The sequence below is a fragment of the Anguilla anguilla genome, chromosome 8, assembly GCF_013347855.1.
Source record: "Anguilla anguilla isolate fAngAng1 chromosome 8, fAngAng1.pri, whole genome shotgun sequence".
Taxonomy (NCBI): domain Eukaryota; kingdom Metazoa; phylum Chordata; class Actinopteri; order Anguilliformes; family Anguillidae; genus Anguilla; species Anguilla anguilla.
The window spans coordinates 55,245,866-55,266,662 of record NC_049208.1 but is presented as its reverse complement, the minus strand read 5'-3'; the positions used below and the strand labels follow the sequence as shown (position 1 = coordinate 55,266,662).

General features: G+C 48.6%; 1 protein-coding gene across 1 annotated transcript in view; it reads right to left on the bottom strand.

Moving 5' to 3' along the window:
* Window positions 1-8,575, bottom strand: part of kcnh8 (potassium voltage-gated channel, subfamily H (eag-related), member 8) — a 40,645-nt gene extending 32,070 nt beyond the window's left edge. Inside the window, exon 1 of the mRNA XM_035429033.1 lies at window positions 8,000-8,575. Within this exon, the coding sequence (XP_035284924.1) occupies window positions 8,000-8,075 (76 nt within the window). The 5' untranslated portion in view covers window positions 8,076-8,575. The remainder of the gene's footprint in view (window positions 1-7,999) is intronic.
* Between the last annotated feature and the right edge of the window lie 12,222 nt (window positions 8,576-20,797).

Sequence of the window (20,797 nt, the reverse complement as noted above, 5' to 3'; positions counted from 1 at the left end):
CCCGGGTTCCTTTGTGTTTTTGTCTTAAAGCTGAAGGGGTTTGCCTCAGTGCCATATCAGTGGAATATAAGAGAACAAATGTATTCTGATATTCAGTCCCATCGAGGATTTGGCCCAATTAGGGAGTAATTAGAAGTGATTTGGATCTAAAAGGCCCCAGTAGGACAGGTGAGCTCCCCAACGCCCAGGTGCCCAGGTGTGACCGCAGCGATGTCCTCTACCTGTCCCCCGCTACCGAGCGCCGGGGCGGCGGGTAACGTCCCCCTGCGCCCCAAATCTCCTCCGGTACACTCCATCTTATTAACTCAGCCAAACCCCAACTTCCCAGGGTACAGAGTGCCCTCATCAGCTTCCCCTGTTGGAACTGCGCTAGGAAATGATCAATTAAGCCCGAGAGCACCGCAGAGACCCCGGGCCCGGGCCGCCATCGCCGAAATATCACATTTCACAAATCACTTTGGACAGTTCATTTGGCTGAATAATTAGACGGGGGGGTCCGTGTCCCCCCGCCTCATTACCGGGGTGAAGTATGTGCTCTGCAAGACATCGCCACACACAGCGAAGTGGCATCACTTCCTGTCTTTACAAGAGAGTTCTGACCCGTAATGGAAAAAACCGAAAATAATCACATTCCGATGTATGAATGGGCAGGACACATCGCTTAAATGACATTACAGCATAACCCCCTAATTAAAATACACTGGAATATGGTTTTCGACAATACTGAGATTAGGATAAACACTACCTGGAGAGAAAAGCTTACACTTATACATTCATGAATGAAATATCGATGATATAAGATCAATGCTTCAGTACTGATTGTTCAGCTGACTCCAGAACAACACTACAGCAACGCTCATGTCAGGATGTATCTCTGATCTAACTCTCACATCACAGCCAGTGAGCATGTGGTTAAGTAACTGAAAATACGGGCCAGTCGTGTAGAGAACTGGATCTGTGCTTAAGAAGGATAAAGGAATAAATCACCGGCGTAACCCCCCCCCCCCCCAAACAGCTCTAAAAATGGACTCCCCCACCCAGGGAAGAAGCCCATGAAGAGCCCAGGCCCTCCCCCAGCACATGAGCACCAAAACTACCCCCCCCCCCCCTTCCCGCACCCCATCCCATAGACATGGCAACAAGACAAGAAGCCACAACTGCACCTGTATTTACCTGAAAGGATGCCACTCTCTGTGAGTAAGGGTTAGGGGGGTTAGGGGGGTTAGGGGGGTTAGGGACGATCACTGCACACAGAGGGCAGATTTTAAAGCAGTTTATGTACAGTTAGACTCCTCTCCTGAGCGAAACACTCTTAACACACACACACACACACACACACACACAGAGGAAAAACAGTGGGAAAAAATGTAAACTGGTCTCTCACTTTTCTAAATTTAAGGATGTGGTTTTCATTCTTATGCCTTTGTCCAAACTCAAAGAACTGAATTTGGAAAAAAAAAAAATTTCTGAAGAATGCTAATATGGAGAGTGACACAGACTGAAGCCACTGCCTCAGAGGTGCAATTAAAAACGATATTTCTGACTCAGCCGAAGGTGTTGATTAATGGAAGCGGTGGAAAGTGGTCCCGGACGTCCCGTCCCCCGCGACCCCCCCGCGACTCCCCCGCGACCCCCCCGGCTCATTTGGGTGCAGGTTAAACACAGCTGCTCTGTATCTGCTCCCCACTGCTCCCCACAGCGTCAATAAGAGCAGCTCTCTCCCTCATTACAGGACGTCTGCTAGGACTGCTTTGTTTCCCGGCCGGCCGCTGCGCCGTGATTGGCTCTCCCTGGCTGTGAGGTAATTAGGTTCTGGCTGGGCGAGGTTATAAATGGACCGGCTCTTTAATCAATGGGGTTTGAATAAACCACAGAAGAAGAGGAGCTGCTGTGGAGGTCCCGGGGGGTTCATTAAATACAGGACTGAAACACCCCACCCCCTCCTGGGAGTATACTCAGAGCACATTCCTGTACCCCCCCACACCCCCCCTCCCCAGCTTAGCCCCCCAGCCCCTCCCCCGCTGCAAGGTGTCCTTATATCCTGTCTCCCATCAGCCACCCGATTGTCCAAAAATCCCAAGTTGAAATGTTAAGACGGCTTTAGGAAATCCGCCATTCATACGCAGATAATGGGCACACAACACACCCCTCGCTGGGTCTGGATCTCCATAAAACCCTAATTTACAGCCACACAGTCGGGTGCGTCAGTAAACAAATCCTCACTTTACCCTGATTGGCTGCCTAATCCTTTCCCTGAATCAGAACCACAGCCCGGTGACAGAGGTCAGATCACAAACCAATGTCTGTGCGTCACTTCCAGTTTTTTTCACAGACACATAACATGCAGCGTACAGCTCTGTGGTCCTGATAAGAACTGCTCATGATGCCCCAGCTAGGGGAGGAAGTGTCAGTCGCTGTGGGGAGGAAGTGTCAGTCGCTGTGGGGAGGAAGTGCCAGTCGCTGTGGGGAGGAAGTGCCAGTCGCTGTGGGGAGGAAGTGTCAGTTGCTGTGGGGAGGAAGTGTCAGTTGCTGTGGGGAGGAAGTGTCAGTCGCTGTGGGGAGGAAGTGTCAGTCGCTGTGGGGTGGAAGTGCCAGTCGCTGTGGGGAGGAAGTGCCAGTCGCTGTGGGGAGGAAGTGTCAGTTGCTGTGGGGAGGAAGTGTCAGTCGCTGTGGGGAGGAAGTGTCAGTCGCTGTGGGGTGGAAGTGCCAGTCGCTGTGGGGAGGAAGTGCCAGTCGCTGTGGGGAGGAAGTGTCAGTCGCTGCGAAGAGGAAGTGTCAGTCAGTCCTTCACACAATGCTACACAGGCCGGCATTCCCAGCCCAGCCAGGGAAAGGCACCATAACAGCACTATAATAAAATCACATTTAGCATTAGCATTAGCATCGCACCCTTCACACGATGCTACACAGGCCAGTTTCCCAGCCCAGTGAGGGAAAAGCACCATAACAGAATCACATTTAGCATTAGCATTAGCATCGCACCCTTCACATGGTGCTGCACAGGCCCTCTCTCAACACACAGCCACTCACTCACCCTTTTGACCAGACGAGGCTAATGATATTGAGCGTTATATTTTCCAAAATGTCACCGCGTTCACATTATTGTGCAGTATTGTCCTTAATTTCCATGAAGGTGGGACACTGTACAGGAGAGGGTCTATTTAGCTGGACATACAATCGCCCCCACCCCCCCACCCAGCAAACACACTCCACACCACAAAGGCTCAAGTGTAACAAGAGATCCACCCAGTGCTTCAAAGCCTAAGAAAGGAAGGATGTCAAATCCACCAACAGGCACACGTACACACACACACACACACACAACCTGTGCAAATGTCTTATTTAAAATCATCGCATTCACGTGATGGTGATTACCTGCCATATGCCAGCAGTAGTAGCAGTATGCAGTAGAATGAAGAATAGAAAATGGCGCGTGTCCAAATGAAAGCCTTTAAATCCAACCCACTGCAAGTTACACCTTCAATAAATCCACAGCACCACCTGACTGTCAAGTACATGCGGAAAGGAGTGGCATTACTTTAAGTTAAGACGCTGCACTTTCTTAAAAAAAAAAAACACTGTATAAACCAGTTGTGGTTCCCACAATTAACCAACCAACCAAACAAGAAATCAAACAAACAATCAACAAACCGGCCAACCAACTAACAAAACAACCAATCCACAAGCCAACCAGGCAAATAACCGACCAACTAATCAATCAATCAATCAATCAACCACCCGACAATAAATCTTTATTTATGTGTAATGGAATGTGCTCCATAGTGGACCACTTGAGGAAGGAGTCAAAAAAGTTCCAACTGAGCCAGTTTGGTACAGTGGACCCTGGAGCAGGAAGAACAGCGAAACCCTGGAGCAGGAAGAACAGCAGACCCTGGAGCAGAAAGAACAGCAGACCCTGGAGCAGAAAGAACAGCAGACCCTGGAGCAGAAAGAGCAGCAGACCCTGGAGCAGAAAGAGCAGCAGACCCTGGAGCAGAAAGAACAGCAAAACCCTGGAGCAGGAAGAACAGCAGACCCTGGAGCAGAAAGAGCAGCAGACCCTGGAGCAGAAAGAGCAGCAGACCCTGGAGCAGATAGAAGAGCTGAACGGAACGCTGACTGTGGAGATGTCTATTATGACATCACAGTGAAAATGACATCAGCGCTGTGAAGCCTTGGCAGGGATGCTGCTGCTGCTGGAAGTGACTTTGCTTCCACGATTTACCGCGGTTTCAGAAAGCACCCGCTGGCAAACAGATATCAAAGATATCAGAATGAAAGGGTGCCCCACCGCTAAATGTCACCAGCGTTTTTGTTTGCGGTCACATGACCGTATTTCTCCACGGCGTTTCACCTTTCAACAGCGGCCTGTGGCCAGAACTACCCTGATATTAGAGGAGCATTTTACAGCGAAGACGATGCCTGCGATGACATCACAGCGGAGACGACAGAATTGCTGACATTACGATCAATGATTAAATTAGTTTTGGGATTTAAAGACACGATTTCATTCGTCCAAATTAAGCTTGCAGGACTCACACTGTTATGTATCAATTTCAGCACACAGGGAACTGAAAATGCCACATGTACTGAAACCAACAGGGTTTGGGACATGTGATTGGGGGGGGGGTGTCAACTATGACGTCACAATGGAAATGAGGTCAGCATGACATCACAATGGCGGTAAGCTTTGTCCTCAGTCCACAGAGAGCAACACAGAGGTGGAGTGTGGGGCCAGAGATGAAGAGGGAGGGGGGAGAGCAGAAGAGAAGGGGGAGGAGGTTAGGGATAGAGAGAACGGGAGGGGAAGAGAGAGAACGTGAAGATGAAAGGATGATAAATCGGGATGTGTCCTTTTGGGAGGGGTGCGCTCAGTGGCTGGTTCCCTTTAGTGTCAGGGGGAAACCATTTCCCCCATAAACTGCGCTCTTTGAAAAAGCCAAGATCAGCACATAAAGACCAGGCGCTGTCAAATTTCAGAACCCATAACTGCCAGAAACTGGGGTTTTCAAAGACAAGACCCTGTTCTGGTTATTAATGACAGAGCACTTTTCATTTTACAAATGTAGCATAAAATTTCTCACAGTGCATATTGCTACACCACTGAAAAGGAACATCTAAGGGGCAAATTCAGGTTGCAGCACTGTTTCACACTGGATTCAAACCTGCAGTTCCTACAGTTCCCTAAAAGACGGTGCCACACTGCTGGCTGTGCCCACAACAAGTCAGTATACACCTGGACACCTTGAGACAGGTGCTGAATCTCTGCCATCCCAATAAAGCCCAGAGCCAGCAATGAGATTGTGTTTTCAACCCTTTAATCCTTAAAGGTGCAAGATCACAAATATGTGATTGAAATGTTCATAACTGAACATTCTAATGCTGATGTCACAATCACTACTGGTAACTGATAGCAACAGAGTTCTAGAACACTGACGTGGAATTTTGAAGGAAACATTAAAAAAAACCTACTCTTTATAAGGTTAATGCTGCACAATGTCCCGTCTGGCTGAGTACAGTCATCCTCAGAATGAACCTCTACACTACAAAATGAACCTCTACAAAACAACAGCGATGGTGTCTCTCCACAGACCGTAGGTGTGGCACTGTTTCGCTGTCAGCATTATGGCTTTGCGTGGCCGTGTGCTGTTGGTTTGTTTATGGGGAGAATAGCCTGTGTCTGTTCTTCAGCATCTTGTCTGCACGAACCCTTGGTTCACCGGGACCAATGTTCTGTTTTTTAATCATCCGAAACATTTGTGCAAATTATCCTGGGGCTGGACTGGCTGGACGCATTACGCTCCTGTTTGAAATCAAACGGGCATTCATTCGCCCAGCCTGCAATCAAATGAACCGCAGAACGGAATTATCCACTTCAGCAGCAGAAGGGTCATCCGTCCACGTGCAGGAGACTTATATACCCAGTATAGAAACAATGGGACAGACTCAACAGCACAGCCTCAGTCCTACTTTACATTGGAGCTAAAATCCACCACTGACACAACACTACTGACACAGTCCTCCAATCAGACTGGAGCAAAATCCACTCCTGACACAACACTACTGACTCAGTCCTCCATCAAACTGGAGACTCCATCAGACTCCACAGAACAGCAACATTTCACCTCAGTATGGAGTGTCTGACCAGGGCCACTGGACACACACACATACATGCACACACACACCCGCACACACATGCAGACACACACAAATGTACATGCACACATGTGCATGTGTGTGTGAGCCACAGGACACACACACACACCACACGCACAGACATGTGCTCACACACGCGCAGACACACACACACATGCATGCCTTACATCATACACAGCAAGAATGCCCCCCAGCTGAATTTCAGCACTGGCCCCTGGACGGACCTGTCACTGACAAGGTGGGGAACCCACAGACTTTTAACAGAATCCGGTAATTAAACACTATGCCTGTTTATATTGCGGTTTGTTCCGTGCGCTAAGTGCAACCGAATAAAGCGGTTATTACAGAAAAGCAGGGCCGGCAGGTCACAAGTCTGAGCCCAGTAATTTCCAAAATAGTTTTGTGCAGCGTTAGGTTATGCAAGTAGAGGCTAGTGACGGTGACCACACGCGGCAATGCAGCGCGTCTATTGGCCGCATAAATTAGAATGTAACTTCACTGAGTGGCCGCGTCACTGGTGACCTGCCTGAGGGTACCGCACGCGATAACAGCTGTAGAACGTAACCGCCGTCGTTGTTGAAAGGGGCGCTTTGTTGAACCGCACAACACGACCAGCGGAGTGTGATTATTAATGCAGCGCTGGCGTGCTTCCATTCCGTCAGCTGGCTCGAGTCGAGAGGCCAAAACAGGCATTGTGACATCACAATTCCGCCATTAACCCATCAATCGCCACAGCAAGAATCCACTGAAAAGACAGTTAGTCTGGAACGGTAACTGTGGATAAAATGTATCAAGAATAGAATACGTGTGCCAGGTGACTAAACTAAATTTTCAATGAACTGTCCAACAGTAGCCAATGGCGGAGAATGCATGCTTGACTGGTGTGAGCTTATCCCAGAAAGAGGGATAAAAGAGAGAAAGAATATCAGAAAGTCACAGCTCAGACAATTGTGTTGAAACACAGAAAACCTACAGAAAAAGTACCTAAAGCCAATTAACTAATTGCGTATGTTCCTGTCCAGAGAAGCAGCTTGTCATATTTAAGCACAACAGATGGCTTAATGGTACATTCGGGAGTTGATGTGTTTTTTTTCTGTTGAACACGTTTAGAGCTGCGTCGAAAATTGTATTGCGGGGATGATTTTGTTGCCTGTGAGAGCAGACGGGTTATTTAACTCTGAGGCGCGTCTAGTTTCGGCGGGGGGAAAATGCCTTCCCACCTTCGTTTTGAATATATAACGGGTCTTTTGTTTCTACACGCACGCGGGGGAAACCCCTCGTTCACGGGCTATACTATAGGCCCCTACTGTCCATGGTGCTGACCGACAAACTTCCTCTGCACGAGAAGAGAGGAAACTGGATTAACAGCAGCACGGGACAGTGAGGGTGCCCAGCGCGCGCAGCAAACCTCAGGCCATACGCTGGCATATGTACAGTATACGATATATAAAGCCAATGATAACCCACCACATGCTCATTTAAATAGCCTGCAGCGTCCAACGGTTTCTGTTGCGGCGTAAGCTTCCCAAATTATCCTGAGTTCAAACATTGGCTCTTTATTTCGTTCACAGAATAGGTAGAATACCGAATGTTTTCGATCTATTTTAAGCTTTTGAACTCGTTATTAACCAACGTGTGCCACAAACTAATTAATGTATTTGATAAATATACAAGCTGATAAAGTAAACTTTCAATGAACACGTATATGTGGATATTTAGTCTATTGCTCAAACATGTAGCTTAATAGATACCGCAAATATCAGCACTTGTGAAGTAACTTATCAAATAATGGGTAGCGAGAGTGGCAAAATACGCTGGAGACAACACAGACCGTGTAACTTACGTGTGCCGTCAAAACGCGTCGCAATAGTGTCCAGAAACGTGTTTTGAGGCGCGAGCAATCCCTTCATGGCCGGCATTTTCACCCCGACGTGCGAAAGTCCCCATCAAAGTTGCGGGTTAGGAGGTGCGGGCGCGAGATGCGTGTTGCTGCTGCTCCCGTGTAGAGGCGCGCGAGCGTCGGATCGAGAGTCCCCCCGCTTTCCCTTTCCCCGACTGTTCCCTGCCCGGAGAAAGTGAGGCACGCGCTCATCTGCAGCGGCTTCGCTGATAGGCTGTGGGAACAGGCAGGGAGCCTCCGGGCATATACGACGTCCGCAGGTGCCGATCAGGTAATGGCCAGGGACCGTCTAGGACAGAGCAGAGCGCCCGGGAACGAGCACTCCTTAAGGGACAACAATTCCACATTTTACGCAACTGGAGTCCACATTTATTGATGTTGTTGCTGCGGTTATTGTTGGTCTTATAGTTCAGAAAAAGAAAGGTTAAAATCGTAGAATATTTTCATTCCATACACAGCAATTATGTCTTGTCTTTCTCTAGGACCTAACGTAATCTTAATATGTTTATCTCGAAATCGCATCTGATCATTTTGTTCAGACATCACTTCGGGACACGTGCACGAGGAATTTCCTAGAATAACTTTAATGAACGTAAGAAATGCAGCGCGAGATGGTGGCGCTTTGTGATGTCACCACATCGTGGGCTATCGCTTCGTGCCTTTTTATGTTTTTTTTTTTTACTTCCATCTCTCGCGTCCTTTCAAATAACATGAATTGCACAACCCCGGCAATAACAACTAGCCTACATTACATCTAAGCTCTGAACTGGACTGTAAACACGGGCCTGCTGATACACATAACGAGAGTCTATGCAACACACACACACACTCGCACGCGCACGCGCACGCGCACGCACACACACACACACTCGCACACACACACACACACACACTCTCGCACGCACGCACACACACTCGCACGCACACACACACTCGCACACACACACACACACATTCGCACGCACGCACGCACACACGCGCGCACACGCACGCACACACACTTTATGTTACCATAGAGGCCTTGTAATAGGTTATGTCATGAGAAAATATCTATGGTGGGTGGACCACATGGTGACGGGGTTATCCGCCATGCAATATAAGTGATCACAAATCATTTAGTTCTTAATTTGAGCCTCTCTTCAAAAAGAAATCACCTCCTATGACACAGTGTCACCTCTCAGCTAGGGATAGTTTGTCCGAGATAGGGAACTGTCCTCAAATGGTTCACCAACATTACTCAGCTCAGCCATGATTACTCGCTCGCAACTTTCAAAAGGACGGGCATGTTTACAGGGCGCTATGGTGGTCCTAGTACTGACTCTCACAAGACACATCTGCATTTAATTGCATTACAGTGTCACGTACGGTGTCACGCTACTGCACAATAGACACTGCACTGTGGCCGGGGAGGGCAAATCGCGTGCCTTCCTTCCCCACGCGCCGCGCCTGGTTTGTCCTTCGAACAGGCGCCCTTCTCCGATGTCAGCCATCCCCGCACGAGCGTCTCCGCGAGGCGCTGGGCGGGCGGGCAATATTTACCCACCTGTCACCCTTTACAACGGCCATGTTGTGTACATCTTTCATCACCGCCGATATTGCGAAGGGGCGTAAGGTGCTGACCTGATCCTTTGTGACGTAAGTTGCCGCTGTACCGACAATCGCGCCACTTCTGATTTCACCAAAACTTGTTCGCTGATCGCAGTCCAATCTCTTAAACTTAATTTTATAAAAATTCAACATATGGATTTGGAGTTTTGATATTCATTTCACTTAGGCTATATTTTTCACGCTCATTATTAAACTCAGGGAGATACTATTAAGTCGTTTGGGACAAGCGTCCACCATTTAATGCCACATAGGCTCGCGCAAAGAGTGTGTGCCCAATCAAGGTTTTAGTTTTTCTATCTTTTTGTCCTCTTCTGTTTTAATGTCTTCTCTGTCTTGTTTGGCGGTACGGCGGCTTGAACATATATTTGGTTTCTCGCAATCGGGCCAAATAAATAAATTAAAAGATAATACATCGATTGCCATTTCTAACAGTGCCAGTGCTACAGCCGCGACTCTGAGCTACATCCCATTAATATATGCAGCTCTGCGCGTCCCTCACAAACTCCGTGAAATGTATGGCAAGTAGTTGATTAACGCGGATAACGGGAGTTCTGTAATAGCGCGATTACGCGAGATTAGGGACTCCGCCGTGCGGAACATCAGATTCAGTTGCACTGCTAATTCATTTTACACGCATATTCAGAGGGAGAGAGAGCACCTCACCAGATATCAGGTGAGGCATGATGCACCTCTCAGAGTCCTACTGCAGTTATGCTTGCAGCTGAAACCCAGTTCCAGAAACTGGTCTGACAGACGGTGATCTAGGCGGACCACGAAATTGAAGTTAAGTGAAACCCTAGCGCCCCCTGCTGTCCTCCCGAGATGCTACAGCGCTCATTCGATTTTCTCAGCATTCTGTGCTTCTCAAAAACCGGCCAATTCCGCATTTTTAAACATGTACAATTTCAACGCTTTTCTGAAAATAACTCATAGTGCTTTCCCGAAGCATCAATTTAGTATTAACATAAAGATTTGCGCTTTAATGCTGAAGTTTTCTGTCCCGCAATGAATCGATCAGACAGCTGGCGATAGAGTACAGCGTTTTTTTTAACCGACTCGAAGGCACCCCCCTGTGGCTATGCTGTGAACTGCTGTGTGCGACTGAAGCTTTACACCAGAGCAGCCCTGACAATCCCAGACTGAGGTTCAGAAGTTCAGAAGCGCAGCACCGGACGAATGTGGCAAATCGACTTAGTAAGAGATTTCTCTTAACGAGTGGGGGATGCCGTTTCACTCTGTTCTGCAACATCGACTTACGGTAAATATCAATCACGCGTCCTCCAGAGACCCAGCAATGAATGTATTCCCCTGTAGGGGACACGGAGACTCTGGTCTCTTAATCAAGAACCATACATTGTACAATGCCAAAAACCTGCACCACAAGGAACAGTCAATAAACATAAAACTATATACATATATATTTGAAAATAGTATCACTGCAACATGTTTTTTTTTTGTCATCCAAGACACTTGGATTATGTAAAAAAAATTAAATACTTCTTTTTTTTTCTGCCAGGTCTCAAGAGGATTTTAGTGTAGCGTGTAATATAAATGAATATAAATACCTGTATCAGGTGTGCCTGTAGAGACAGTTATTCACGGTGGCTTTCTGAAGTGGGCGGGGCTTCGGAATGCTTTGTTTGATTGATTGTGGAGGCAAAGTCCTGCAGATCTTCAGCTCATCTGCTCAAAGATGCACACCAATAAACACCCTCTACTCACGTGTGTTTTAATCCTATTTTTAAAACATGGATTTAAAACATCAATAAATCATCTTTTTATCATTATTCAAATGTGTTCTTAAACAGCATGAAGGCAAAACTAACAAAAACAAAAAAAAGCACATTTCTTCATGAAGTTTTTCCCATTAAATGTTTTTTTTAGTTACTAATAAGTAACTTTAAAAACAGGATTTTAGCTGTCACCAAGAAAGAGAAATGCTGACCAGAAAATGTTCACGTTTTCTCAAATTAAGCCATAGGGGGCGCTGTTGTCCACAACACAGCAATATATTTATATTACAGAAACGTCCCAAACTGGGCAGGATATTGGTGGAACTTCAACATTTGGCAAATCTTTCTGCGGATCAGAAACAATGATGATAAAACCCTTTTACTGAAGTTCAGACGAACTTCTGTGCTGTGACTAGCCTCCATTAACAACTCCAGTTAACAGCTAAAAGGGATTAGAATACCATTTATTTTAAAACTGTTTGATTGTGCTTAGTAGATGAAATGAAACACACAGACCCGCCACACACACACACACACACACACACTCTCTCTCTCTCCACTATGAGTTTTATAAGTTATAATTTCAGATTCTCCCACAGAAGTGGTTTTCATTTTTATTCTAAAACTGTTATTGTTTTGTTTTTTTCATTTAAGTAAAAACGAATGAATAAACACATGTACGGAAATGCATTATTCATTCCTGACGCAATTAATATGCAAACATATGCAAATCAGGACGCAATTAGGCTATAATTCTCTGGCGGAGCCTCTATTATCATGGCGCACAGAGTAAGGGAGTAATTGGCATCACGTGTGCGCGGGTACACAGATGAATTCTCAGACGTGTGAAAATGCCATCGTACGCCGTACCGTATGTGGGTTACCCTGCGGAGCTGCAGCGCCTGAGGTCCTAACGTTCGGGGAACGTTGCGAAGCCTTTCGCCTCAGTTAGAGCAGCACTGATTTATCACAGAACATCTTGTCACTTCAGAGGGGGCAGTGGTTCCAACATTAATGCGTCAGCAAGCCGAAGCTCCAAACAACAGCGTCCGCGCAGGAACGCGGGGCAGAAGAGAGGGGAAGGCACCAGCACGCTGGTTTCATCTCCTTAATATTTTTATGTGAATACTTTTTAGGTAATACTCTCTCTCAGAGATATTATTTGCACTTAATTTAAGAAAGACATACGACCACTCCCCCATCATGTATTGATAAGTACAGATAAAAAGAAAATAAATTACTGTTATAACGTCAACAATAAAAAAAAATTGCACTTGCAAAGATGTTTGCATTGTCCTTGTTTTTGCAAGAAGTGTTAGATCTCTCTTCCTTTCCGCTCTTCATCAGAAGACACCCATCCCCCACACGCACAACCGCCTGGTCTCTGTGAAAGAGCGTAATCCAATAATGATCCTGTGCGCTCAAATTAAAAACTGAAGCGCAATCCTACACAGTGTTGCCACGTCAACAGCGTCTCCTGAACCACCAGTGCGAGAGAACATTCCCAAATTTAGCAAACCTCTCTTTTAAAGTTTTAATTTCACGTGTGCATAAAATTGGAGGGTGAAAGAGTGAGCAGTTCTGTTTTGAATAACAGAAAGGAGGGATTAAGGATGCAGAGATTAAGGAGAGATGAAGGATGGAGAAATCATGTAATTGCTTAAAAGTTAAAGGAGTGAAAGCATTTTCCCAGACCATTACCAGCCTACGTGTGAATCTTTGCCAAGGTTAGGCGGTTATCCCTTACCGTATCCAAATCCATATTCAAATTCAAGTTCAAATTCAAATCTTAATCCAAATTCAAGTTCAAATTCAAATCTAAATCCAAATTCAAGTTCAAGTTCAAATTCAAATTCAAACTCTAATTTTTAATCCAAACACACTTTCGTTCTGCAAGGCAGAGAATGCCGTCAACAGCAGGCCAGGCCTGCCATTTAACAATAACTTTTGTTTTCCTGAGATTTACTGAACACAGACAGAGTCACACACAAACTCTCCGGAGCCAGAGATCATGCTATAAATAGCGGCGTGTTTACAGACGATGCTGCTCGGCACATCGGCGTGCGCTGAGCCGTAGGCGTTTCCGGCCGCAGCGGGGCGTCGGGCTGAGATGTGCAGCAGAGGCAGACGCCGCGCAGCAGCAGCGCAGCGCCGAGCAGAGAGCGCAGCGCTGTGTATTTAGGTCAGCGCGGGGAGCTCGTCGGCGGCGTGTGGGCGAGCTCGTTAGCGCGTTGTGTCGAGACCTTTGTGGTCGCCGAAGAACGCGAGCCGCGGACCGCGAGGCGCGGCCGCTCCATCAGAGCCACACACACGAGCGGAATTTACCCACCCTGCCCCAGTGCACCGTGGGAAACAGTGTTCACACGTGTTCTGTGGGCTGGTACATTTATGCACATTTAAGTTCCACGAGAGCAACTGTCCTGACGGCCGACGTTGATCCGACGACTATCCCAGAATTAGCATAAAATGAGCGCCCAAACTACCTTCACCTGGAAATCCACATTATGATAGCGGTGGGCAGGGATGCGTACACCAATAAGATTCTTCACTCTTAAATTCTTTTTCGGTCAACATTCCCTGTCTGGGAAAATTGGTTTTCCCTAAATCCTCAGCCTGGTTCTGCTCTTTGTTACAACATTAGTAACGTCGCTTTAAATAGCGGGTGTAATACATTCCCAAATCCTTCACAGTCTGCGAAAGCGGATTCTCCCGAAAAACGAACCCGCCCTGTCCCGTGTCTGACCTTTGACCCCTCTGCTCGGCCAGCCCGTGATTGTGAGCGCGGCGGAACGAGAGGAGCCTGCTGGGGGAGAGGCAGGAGCCTGCTGGGGGAGAGGCGGGAGCACGGCTCCTCCCGAATGGCGCAAAATCAGAGAATATCTGTGCGAAGCTGCGGTTTAATTTCCCTGGATCCAGTCTCAGGCGGTCACACATTCTCTTTGGGGTTTAACAGCCTCTTCACTTTCAATCACACGCAGCCCTTCGCCATGTTCATTACACTTTTATTGCCTATTTACCAGCTGAAAAATTGTACTAAAAAGTTATTTTTTTGTTTGTCATTTTGTGTTCGGTATGATGGAATAAATCAGAAACCTTCCCTCCTCCGCACCAAAAAAATAATTAAAATAAAAATCTATTCATAACCTCTGAGAGTAACCTATACAGCATGAAAGAATGTCCATCCATCCATTATCTATACCCGCTTATCCTGAGCAGGGTCGCGGGGGGTGCTGACGCCTATCCCAGCATGCACTGGGCGAGAGGCAGGAATAGACGCTGGACAGGCTGCCAATCTATCACAGAGCACACACACCATTCACTCACACATACCTCATACCTATGGGCGATTTAGAGTCACCAATTAGCCAACCTGCGTGTCTTTGGACTGTGGGAGGAAACCAGAGTACCCGGAGGAAACCCACGCGGACACGGAAAGAACATGCAAACTCCACACAGAAAGGCCCCAAGCTGAGATTCGAACCCACAACCTTCTTGCTGTGAGGCGACAGTGCTACCCACTCCTAACCTTTCAGGTGAGGATGTTTTTTAGCCAAAAAAAACAAAACAAAAGCAACAGGAGGAAAGAATATCAGCAAGGAAGCCCCGGAGGAGGAAGGGGTGTGTACAGATTACATGTTCAAATTCTCTCTTAGTTTCTCCATCTGATCTTCTCAGTCACCCATAGCACCTATAAGTAAAACTTTTTTTTTGCCAGGTTTCCATGGTAACATACAGTTACCTCATTTACATATTTATACAATTAAATGCACATTAATACCAATTTAAAAAAATAAATATAGAACTTATTAAATTAAAAGTTAGGCCACGGCTTCCATGGAAACAGGGAGTCGCAATGTGTGGGTCCCGCTCACCCCTATTTTTAACCGAAATTAAATTAGTTATATTAAAGATTCGCGCTATTGAAATAAAGCATGTCCTCACGTCATATTATCAATAAATGCACTCCCATGGAAACCTGAAGGGCAGAGAAGTTCTACAGCGCTGTGAACAAACAGAGCTGCTCTGGCCTCTGACAGGCCCAGGTTCACTTCGGCTAACAGACCGAGCGTGTTCATCACAAACAATAAGAGCGTAGCCTGCATTTCTGAATGGGAATTATAATAATTATAATAATTATAATGCACGTGATGTGTTCCTAGCTCCCAGGGTTACCTTGCTGGGCCTACGCTCAGCGGTGCCCTGTCTGGACATAATGCTGGCAAGAAATTACCCAGAATTCTTTGCCAGACGTCCAGCTCATCTCCAAGTGTGCTGTAGCTGTCCGGCGTAATCAGTGCCTGGTTGTGTCCCCCCCCCCCCACTGTTTCTACAGTGTTCTATGCGTTAAGTTTAAAAATCGCAGACTGGGTCTCAACTGCAGCGATTCAGTCCAGTGCTCAGTCATGTACGTCTTCATCAGCCCCTACATTAAAGTCCACGTTATAAACAGCAGTGATGAAGATGATGGTATTCCTGAATCAGGAGAGAGGATAACGTAAGAAAGATGGCACATTCTTTCCTTCTTTAGACTGTCTGCGCACACGAGCCGTGACCTTTCCTTAAGTATAAAATTCGGACAGAATGCCCGTGAAGGTCCGGTGGGATGAGCGGGGCCGAGCTCCTGGCTCTCCTCCGCGCAGGATGGCACTCCTCCGCGCAGGATGGCACTCCTCCGCGCAGGATGGCTCTCCTCCACGCAGGATGGCTCTCCTCCACGCAGGATGGCGGTCCTCCACGCAGGATGGCGGTCCTCCACGCAGGATGGCTCTCCTCCGCGCAGGATGGCTCTCCTCCGCGCAGGATGGCGGTCCTCCACGCAGGATGGCTCTCCTCCGCGCAGGATGGCGCTCCTCCACGCAGGATGGCGGTCCTCCACGCAGGATGGCTCTCCTCCGCGCAGGATGGCTCTCCTCCGCGCAGGATGGCGGTCCTCCACGCAGGATGGCTCTCCTCCGCGCAGGATGGCGCTCCTCCGCGCAGGATGGCGGTTTGGCGTCCCGGCTGCTGCCCGTGCTGAACAGCACACTGAAATGTGCGAGAGCGTGACGGGGACACCGGGAGCGCTAATTAGAGCCAACACGCCATGCCGGTGATTTCCCCTGAAGGAGAATTACCCCGACGCGCCGGTGATTTCCCCTGAAAGAGAATTACCCCGACGCGCCGCGCCGGTGGTTTCCCCTGAAGGAGAATTACCCCGACGCGTGTTAAGTGCCTCTGATTCATCGCAGCGGCGGCCCGACTCGTGCCTTCGCTCCGGGGGGGGGGGGGGGGACGGGGGCGGTGATTACCGCGGGGGTTCAGGAAGTGCTTTTCGCTGCGGGACGCTTACGGGACAGAACTGTGTGCGAGGTCCCATCAATCAGAGAGGAAGAGGCGGGGCCTTTTCACTACAAGGGTGGGACATCTTACGACACTTGTTGGAAAACAGTACGGTGCGTATTTTTTGGGTACTGCTCATTGCATAAAAAAATAAGCATTAAGTGTCGGCAGTATGTTTAATAGTCGGTACATATTTTGAGTAGTTAGCTGTTTCTGCCTTAATGTGTGGCCCAGGGGATGCACTTTGATGATCTCGTACAGAAGCTGCTTCAGCTTGATGACATAAAACTGGGTGTCGCCCTCTCGAGAAGTCAAATGAAGATGCTGGACGCTGAGAAGGAAAGGAAAGGAAAGGAAAGGAAAGGAAAGACCTGGATTCCCAGCGGAGAACATCGAGCGCCCTGTTAAGCGCTCTGTCCTTTAGGGCGGGGGACGCAGGCTGCTGGGCTGGTTGCATCGTCTCTAATTGAAAAGTTAATTATCTCTCCGGAACCTTCCGCAGCCGTTGGACGGGTCTCTGGGCCAACATTTCATCCCTGAATGCATCATTTGGAAAAGGGCTGTTCAGCTGCAGGGAATTCACCACAGCTGTACGGCCAATTACATCTTATACATATACGACACTACAGGGCTACAGCACACACACTGCAGTACTTATCAGGACCTACCCAGCACACACACCCATAACTACAGTACTTATGAGGACCTACCCAGCACACACACATAACTGCAGTACTTATCAGGACCTACCCAGCACACACACCCATAACTACAGTACTTATGAGGACCTACCCAGCACACACACCCATAACTGCAGTACTTATGAGGACCTACCCAGCACACACACATAACTGCAGTACTTATGAGGACCTACCCAGCACACACCCATAACTGCAGTACTTATGAGGACCTACCCAGCACACACACATAACTGCAGTACTACATCAGGACCTACCCAACACACACACCCATAACTGCATTTCTACATGATAGCACAGGTACAATGACGCAGTCATCCCATTGGACGAGGAGCTTGGTGCCCTGAGGTGAGCTGGGCGTTAAGTCATGACTGGCCCTGTGCTAGCCATCTGAGCATGCCCAGCAGTGTATGGAGATCATGATTGGCCAACATCAACTCTCTGTGTCCCTCTCTCCAGCTCTCTGTCTCCCTCTCTCTGTCTCCCACTCTATCTCTCTCTTTCCCCCTCTCCCTCTCTCTGTCTTCCTCTCTCCATCTCCCCATCTCTCAGTCTCCCTCTCTCCCTCTCAGTTTCCATCTCTCCCCCTCCCAGTCATCATCTCTCCATCTCTCAGTCTCCATCTCTCCATTCCTCAGCCTCCATCTCTTTCTTGCTCTCTCCAGCTTTCTCTCTGTCCCACTCAGTTGATTCAGAGGAGAGTCTTAAAGCTTCACTGAGGGGGTTTCACCGCCCCAGCGCTGCACAGGTGAGCCAGGCCGGCGGGGTCCGCCCACACCTGGAGCTCATGGGTAGCCCCTTTAAACGCTGATTCTGACAGAGCCAGCTCTGGGCCAGGGAGTCGCACTGCGCCTGATACTTTAAAAACGCCGATGAGGTTTGAGGTGAAGAAGATGATGACGATGATGAAGATGGTAAAGGTGATGGTGATGAAGAAGAAAAAGAAGATGATGGTGGTTATTATTGTTAATGGTAATTAATATTGTTTTATTTTTTGAATGCTATTATTTAGACTCAGAGTTCCTTTCCTGCGGTTTTCCACGCTGTTTTTGTTTTATGTTCATTTGGCAGCGCGACGCATTTGTTGTGCCAATAAATCTGATTTGAATTTGAATTAGCTTTAAAGAGATAATGGGAGGAAATGGGATGAAAGAGAGAAAGTGTGTGTGTGTGTGTGTGTGTGTGTGTGTGTACGTGTGTGTGTGTGAGTGTATGTGTGTGTGTGTGTGTGTGTGTGTGTGTGTGTGTGTGTGAGAGTGTATGTGTGTGTGTGTGTATGTGTGAGAGAGTGTGTATGTGTGTGTGTATGTGTGTGAGTGTGTGTGTGTGTGTATGTGTGTGTATGTATGTGTGTATGTGTGTGTGTACGTGTATGTATGTGTGTGTTAGAGATGGAGAATACTGATCTACTGTGATGTGATGTGCTGCACAGTGTACTGCTATGAAATGCCCGCTGGAATATTACCTGCCAAAAAAGCCCCAGACTCAGTGCCAGCGTAGACATGGCAACGGCCAGCTTCTGCTCCAGTAAGGAGTACCGCTACAGGCCGGGGCTTCTGCTCCAGTAAGGGGTACCGCTACAGGCCGGGGCTTCTGCTCCAGTAAGGAGTACCGCTACAGGCCGGGGCTTCTGCTCCAGTAAGGAGTCCCGCTACAGGCCGGGGCTTCTGCTCCAGTAAGGGGTACCGCTACAGGCCGGGGCTTCTGCTCCAGTAAGGAGCACCGCTACAGGCCGGGGCTTCTGCTCCAGTAAGGAGTACCGCTACAGGCCGGGGCTTCTGCTCCAGTAAGGAGTACCGCTACAGGCCGGGGCTTCTGCTCCAGTAAGGGGTACCGCTACAGGCCGGGGCTTCTGCTCCAGTAAGGAGTCCCGCTACAGGCCGGGGCTTCTGCTCCAGTAAGGAGTACCGCTACAGGCCGGGGATTCTGCTCCAGTAAGGAGCACCGCTACAGGCCGGGGCTTCTGCTCCAGTAAGGAGTACCGCTACAGGCCGGGGCTTCTGCTCCAGTAAGGAGTACCGCTACAGGCCGGGGCTTCTGCTCCAGTAAGGAGTACCGCTACAGGCCGGGGCTTCTGCTCCAGTAAGGGGTACCGCTACAGGCCGGGGCTGCTGCTCCAGTAAGGAGTACCGCTACAGGCCGGGGCTTCTGCTCCAGTAAGGAGTACCGCTACAGGCCGGGGCTTCTGCTCCAGTAAGGGGTACCGCTACAGGCCGGGGCTTCTGCTCCAGTAAGGAGTACCGCTACAGGCCGGGGCTTCTGCTCCAGTAAGGGGTACCGCTACAGGCCGGGGCTTCTGCTCCAGTAAGGAGTACCGCTACAGGCCGGGGCTTCTGCTCCAGTAAGGAGTACCGCTACAGGCCGGGGCTTCTGCTCCAGTAAGGAGTACCGCTACAGGCCGGGGCTTCTGCTCCAGTAAGGGGTACCGCTACAGGCCGGGGCTTCTGCTCCAGTAAGGAGTACCGCTACAGGCCGGGGCTTCTGCTCCAGTAAGGAGTACCGCTACAGGCCGGGGCTTCTGCTCCAGTAAGGGGTACCGCTACAGGCCGGGGCTTCTGCTCCAGTAAGGAGTACCGCTACAGGCCGGGGCTTCTGCTCCAGTAAGGGGTACCGCTACAGGCCGGGGACCCGAAACACGGCGCTAACGCCGAACGCCCTGCTGCTGCGCCCTCACGGGCGGGACAGACCCGCCGTCCCGTCCAACCCGCGACTCCGCTAACCGCACTAGAGTCCTTCCACAAAACCCTAAATTCCGACCCCCTTTTTTCCCTCCATGGAGATATGAAACGGCCATTTGGAGAGGTATTTTTTTTTTTTTTTTTTTTTTTTTACAAAGAAATGTGTATTATCACCGAAACGTGGAGCACCCCATTGCAAAGAGGCCGGATTTCCGACCCGTGACTCCTCAGCAATGTGAAGAGCAGAAGGAAACATTATCTTGTGTTAGAGGGTCCCCTCTGAGAAACTCCTCTCTACCTTTCTTTCCACAGGTTAATTCTGCTGACAAAGGATTACCTCCCGCCAGCCTACAGGTCTACGTTTTGGGGCTCACATTAACTGTCACTTGGAATGTTGGCGATTTACAAATCTCTGCAGTTTTTCTTTGTGCGCTAACTGTAAGTTGCCCTGGATAAAAGCGTCAGCTCAATGCCTAGTACGTAAACGTAAAAATGCCCTCTCTGATGAGGAAGTGATAAGCACTTCCTGGAACATTCACACCTCAGTAAGAACCTGCCAATCATATTACTGCTGGGCTGTTGGGTAACATCAGGGACTTGCAAACGTTCTGAGCCCAGGAACCACTTCATGAGCCAATGAATTTAATTTTTAAAATAAATTCTAAAACAACAATATGTTCATATGTGAATGCACAATCTATATTT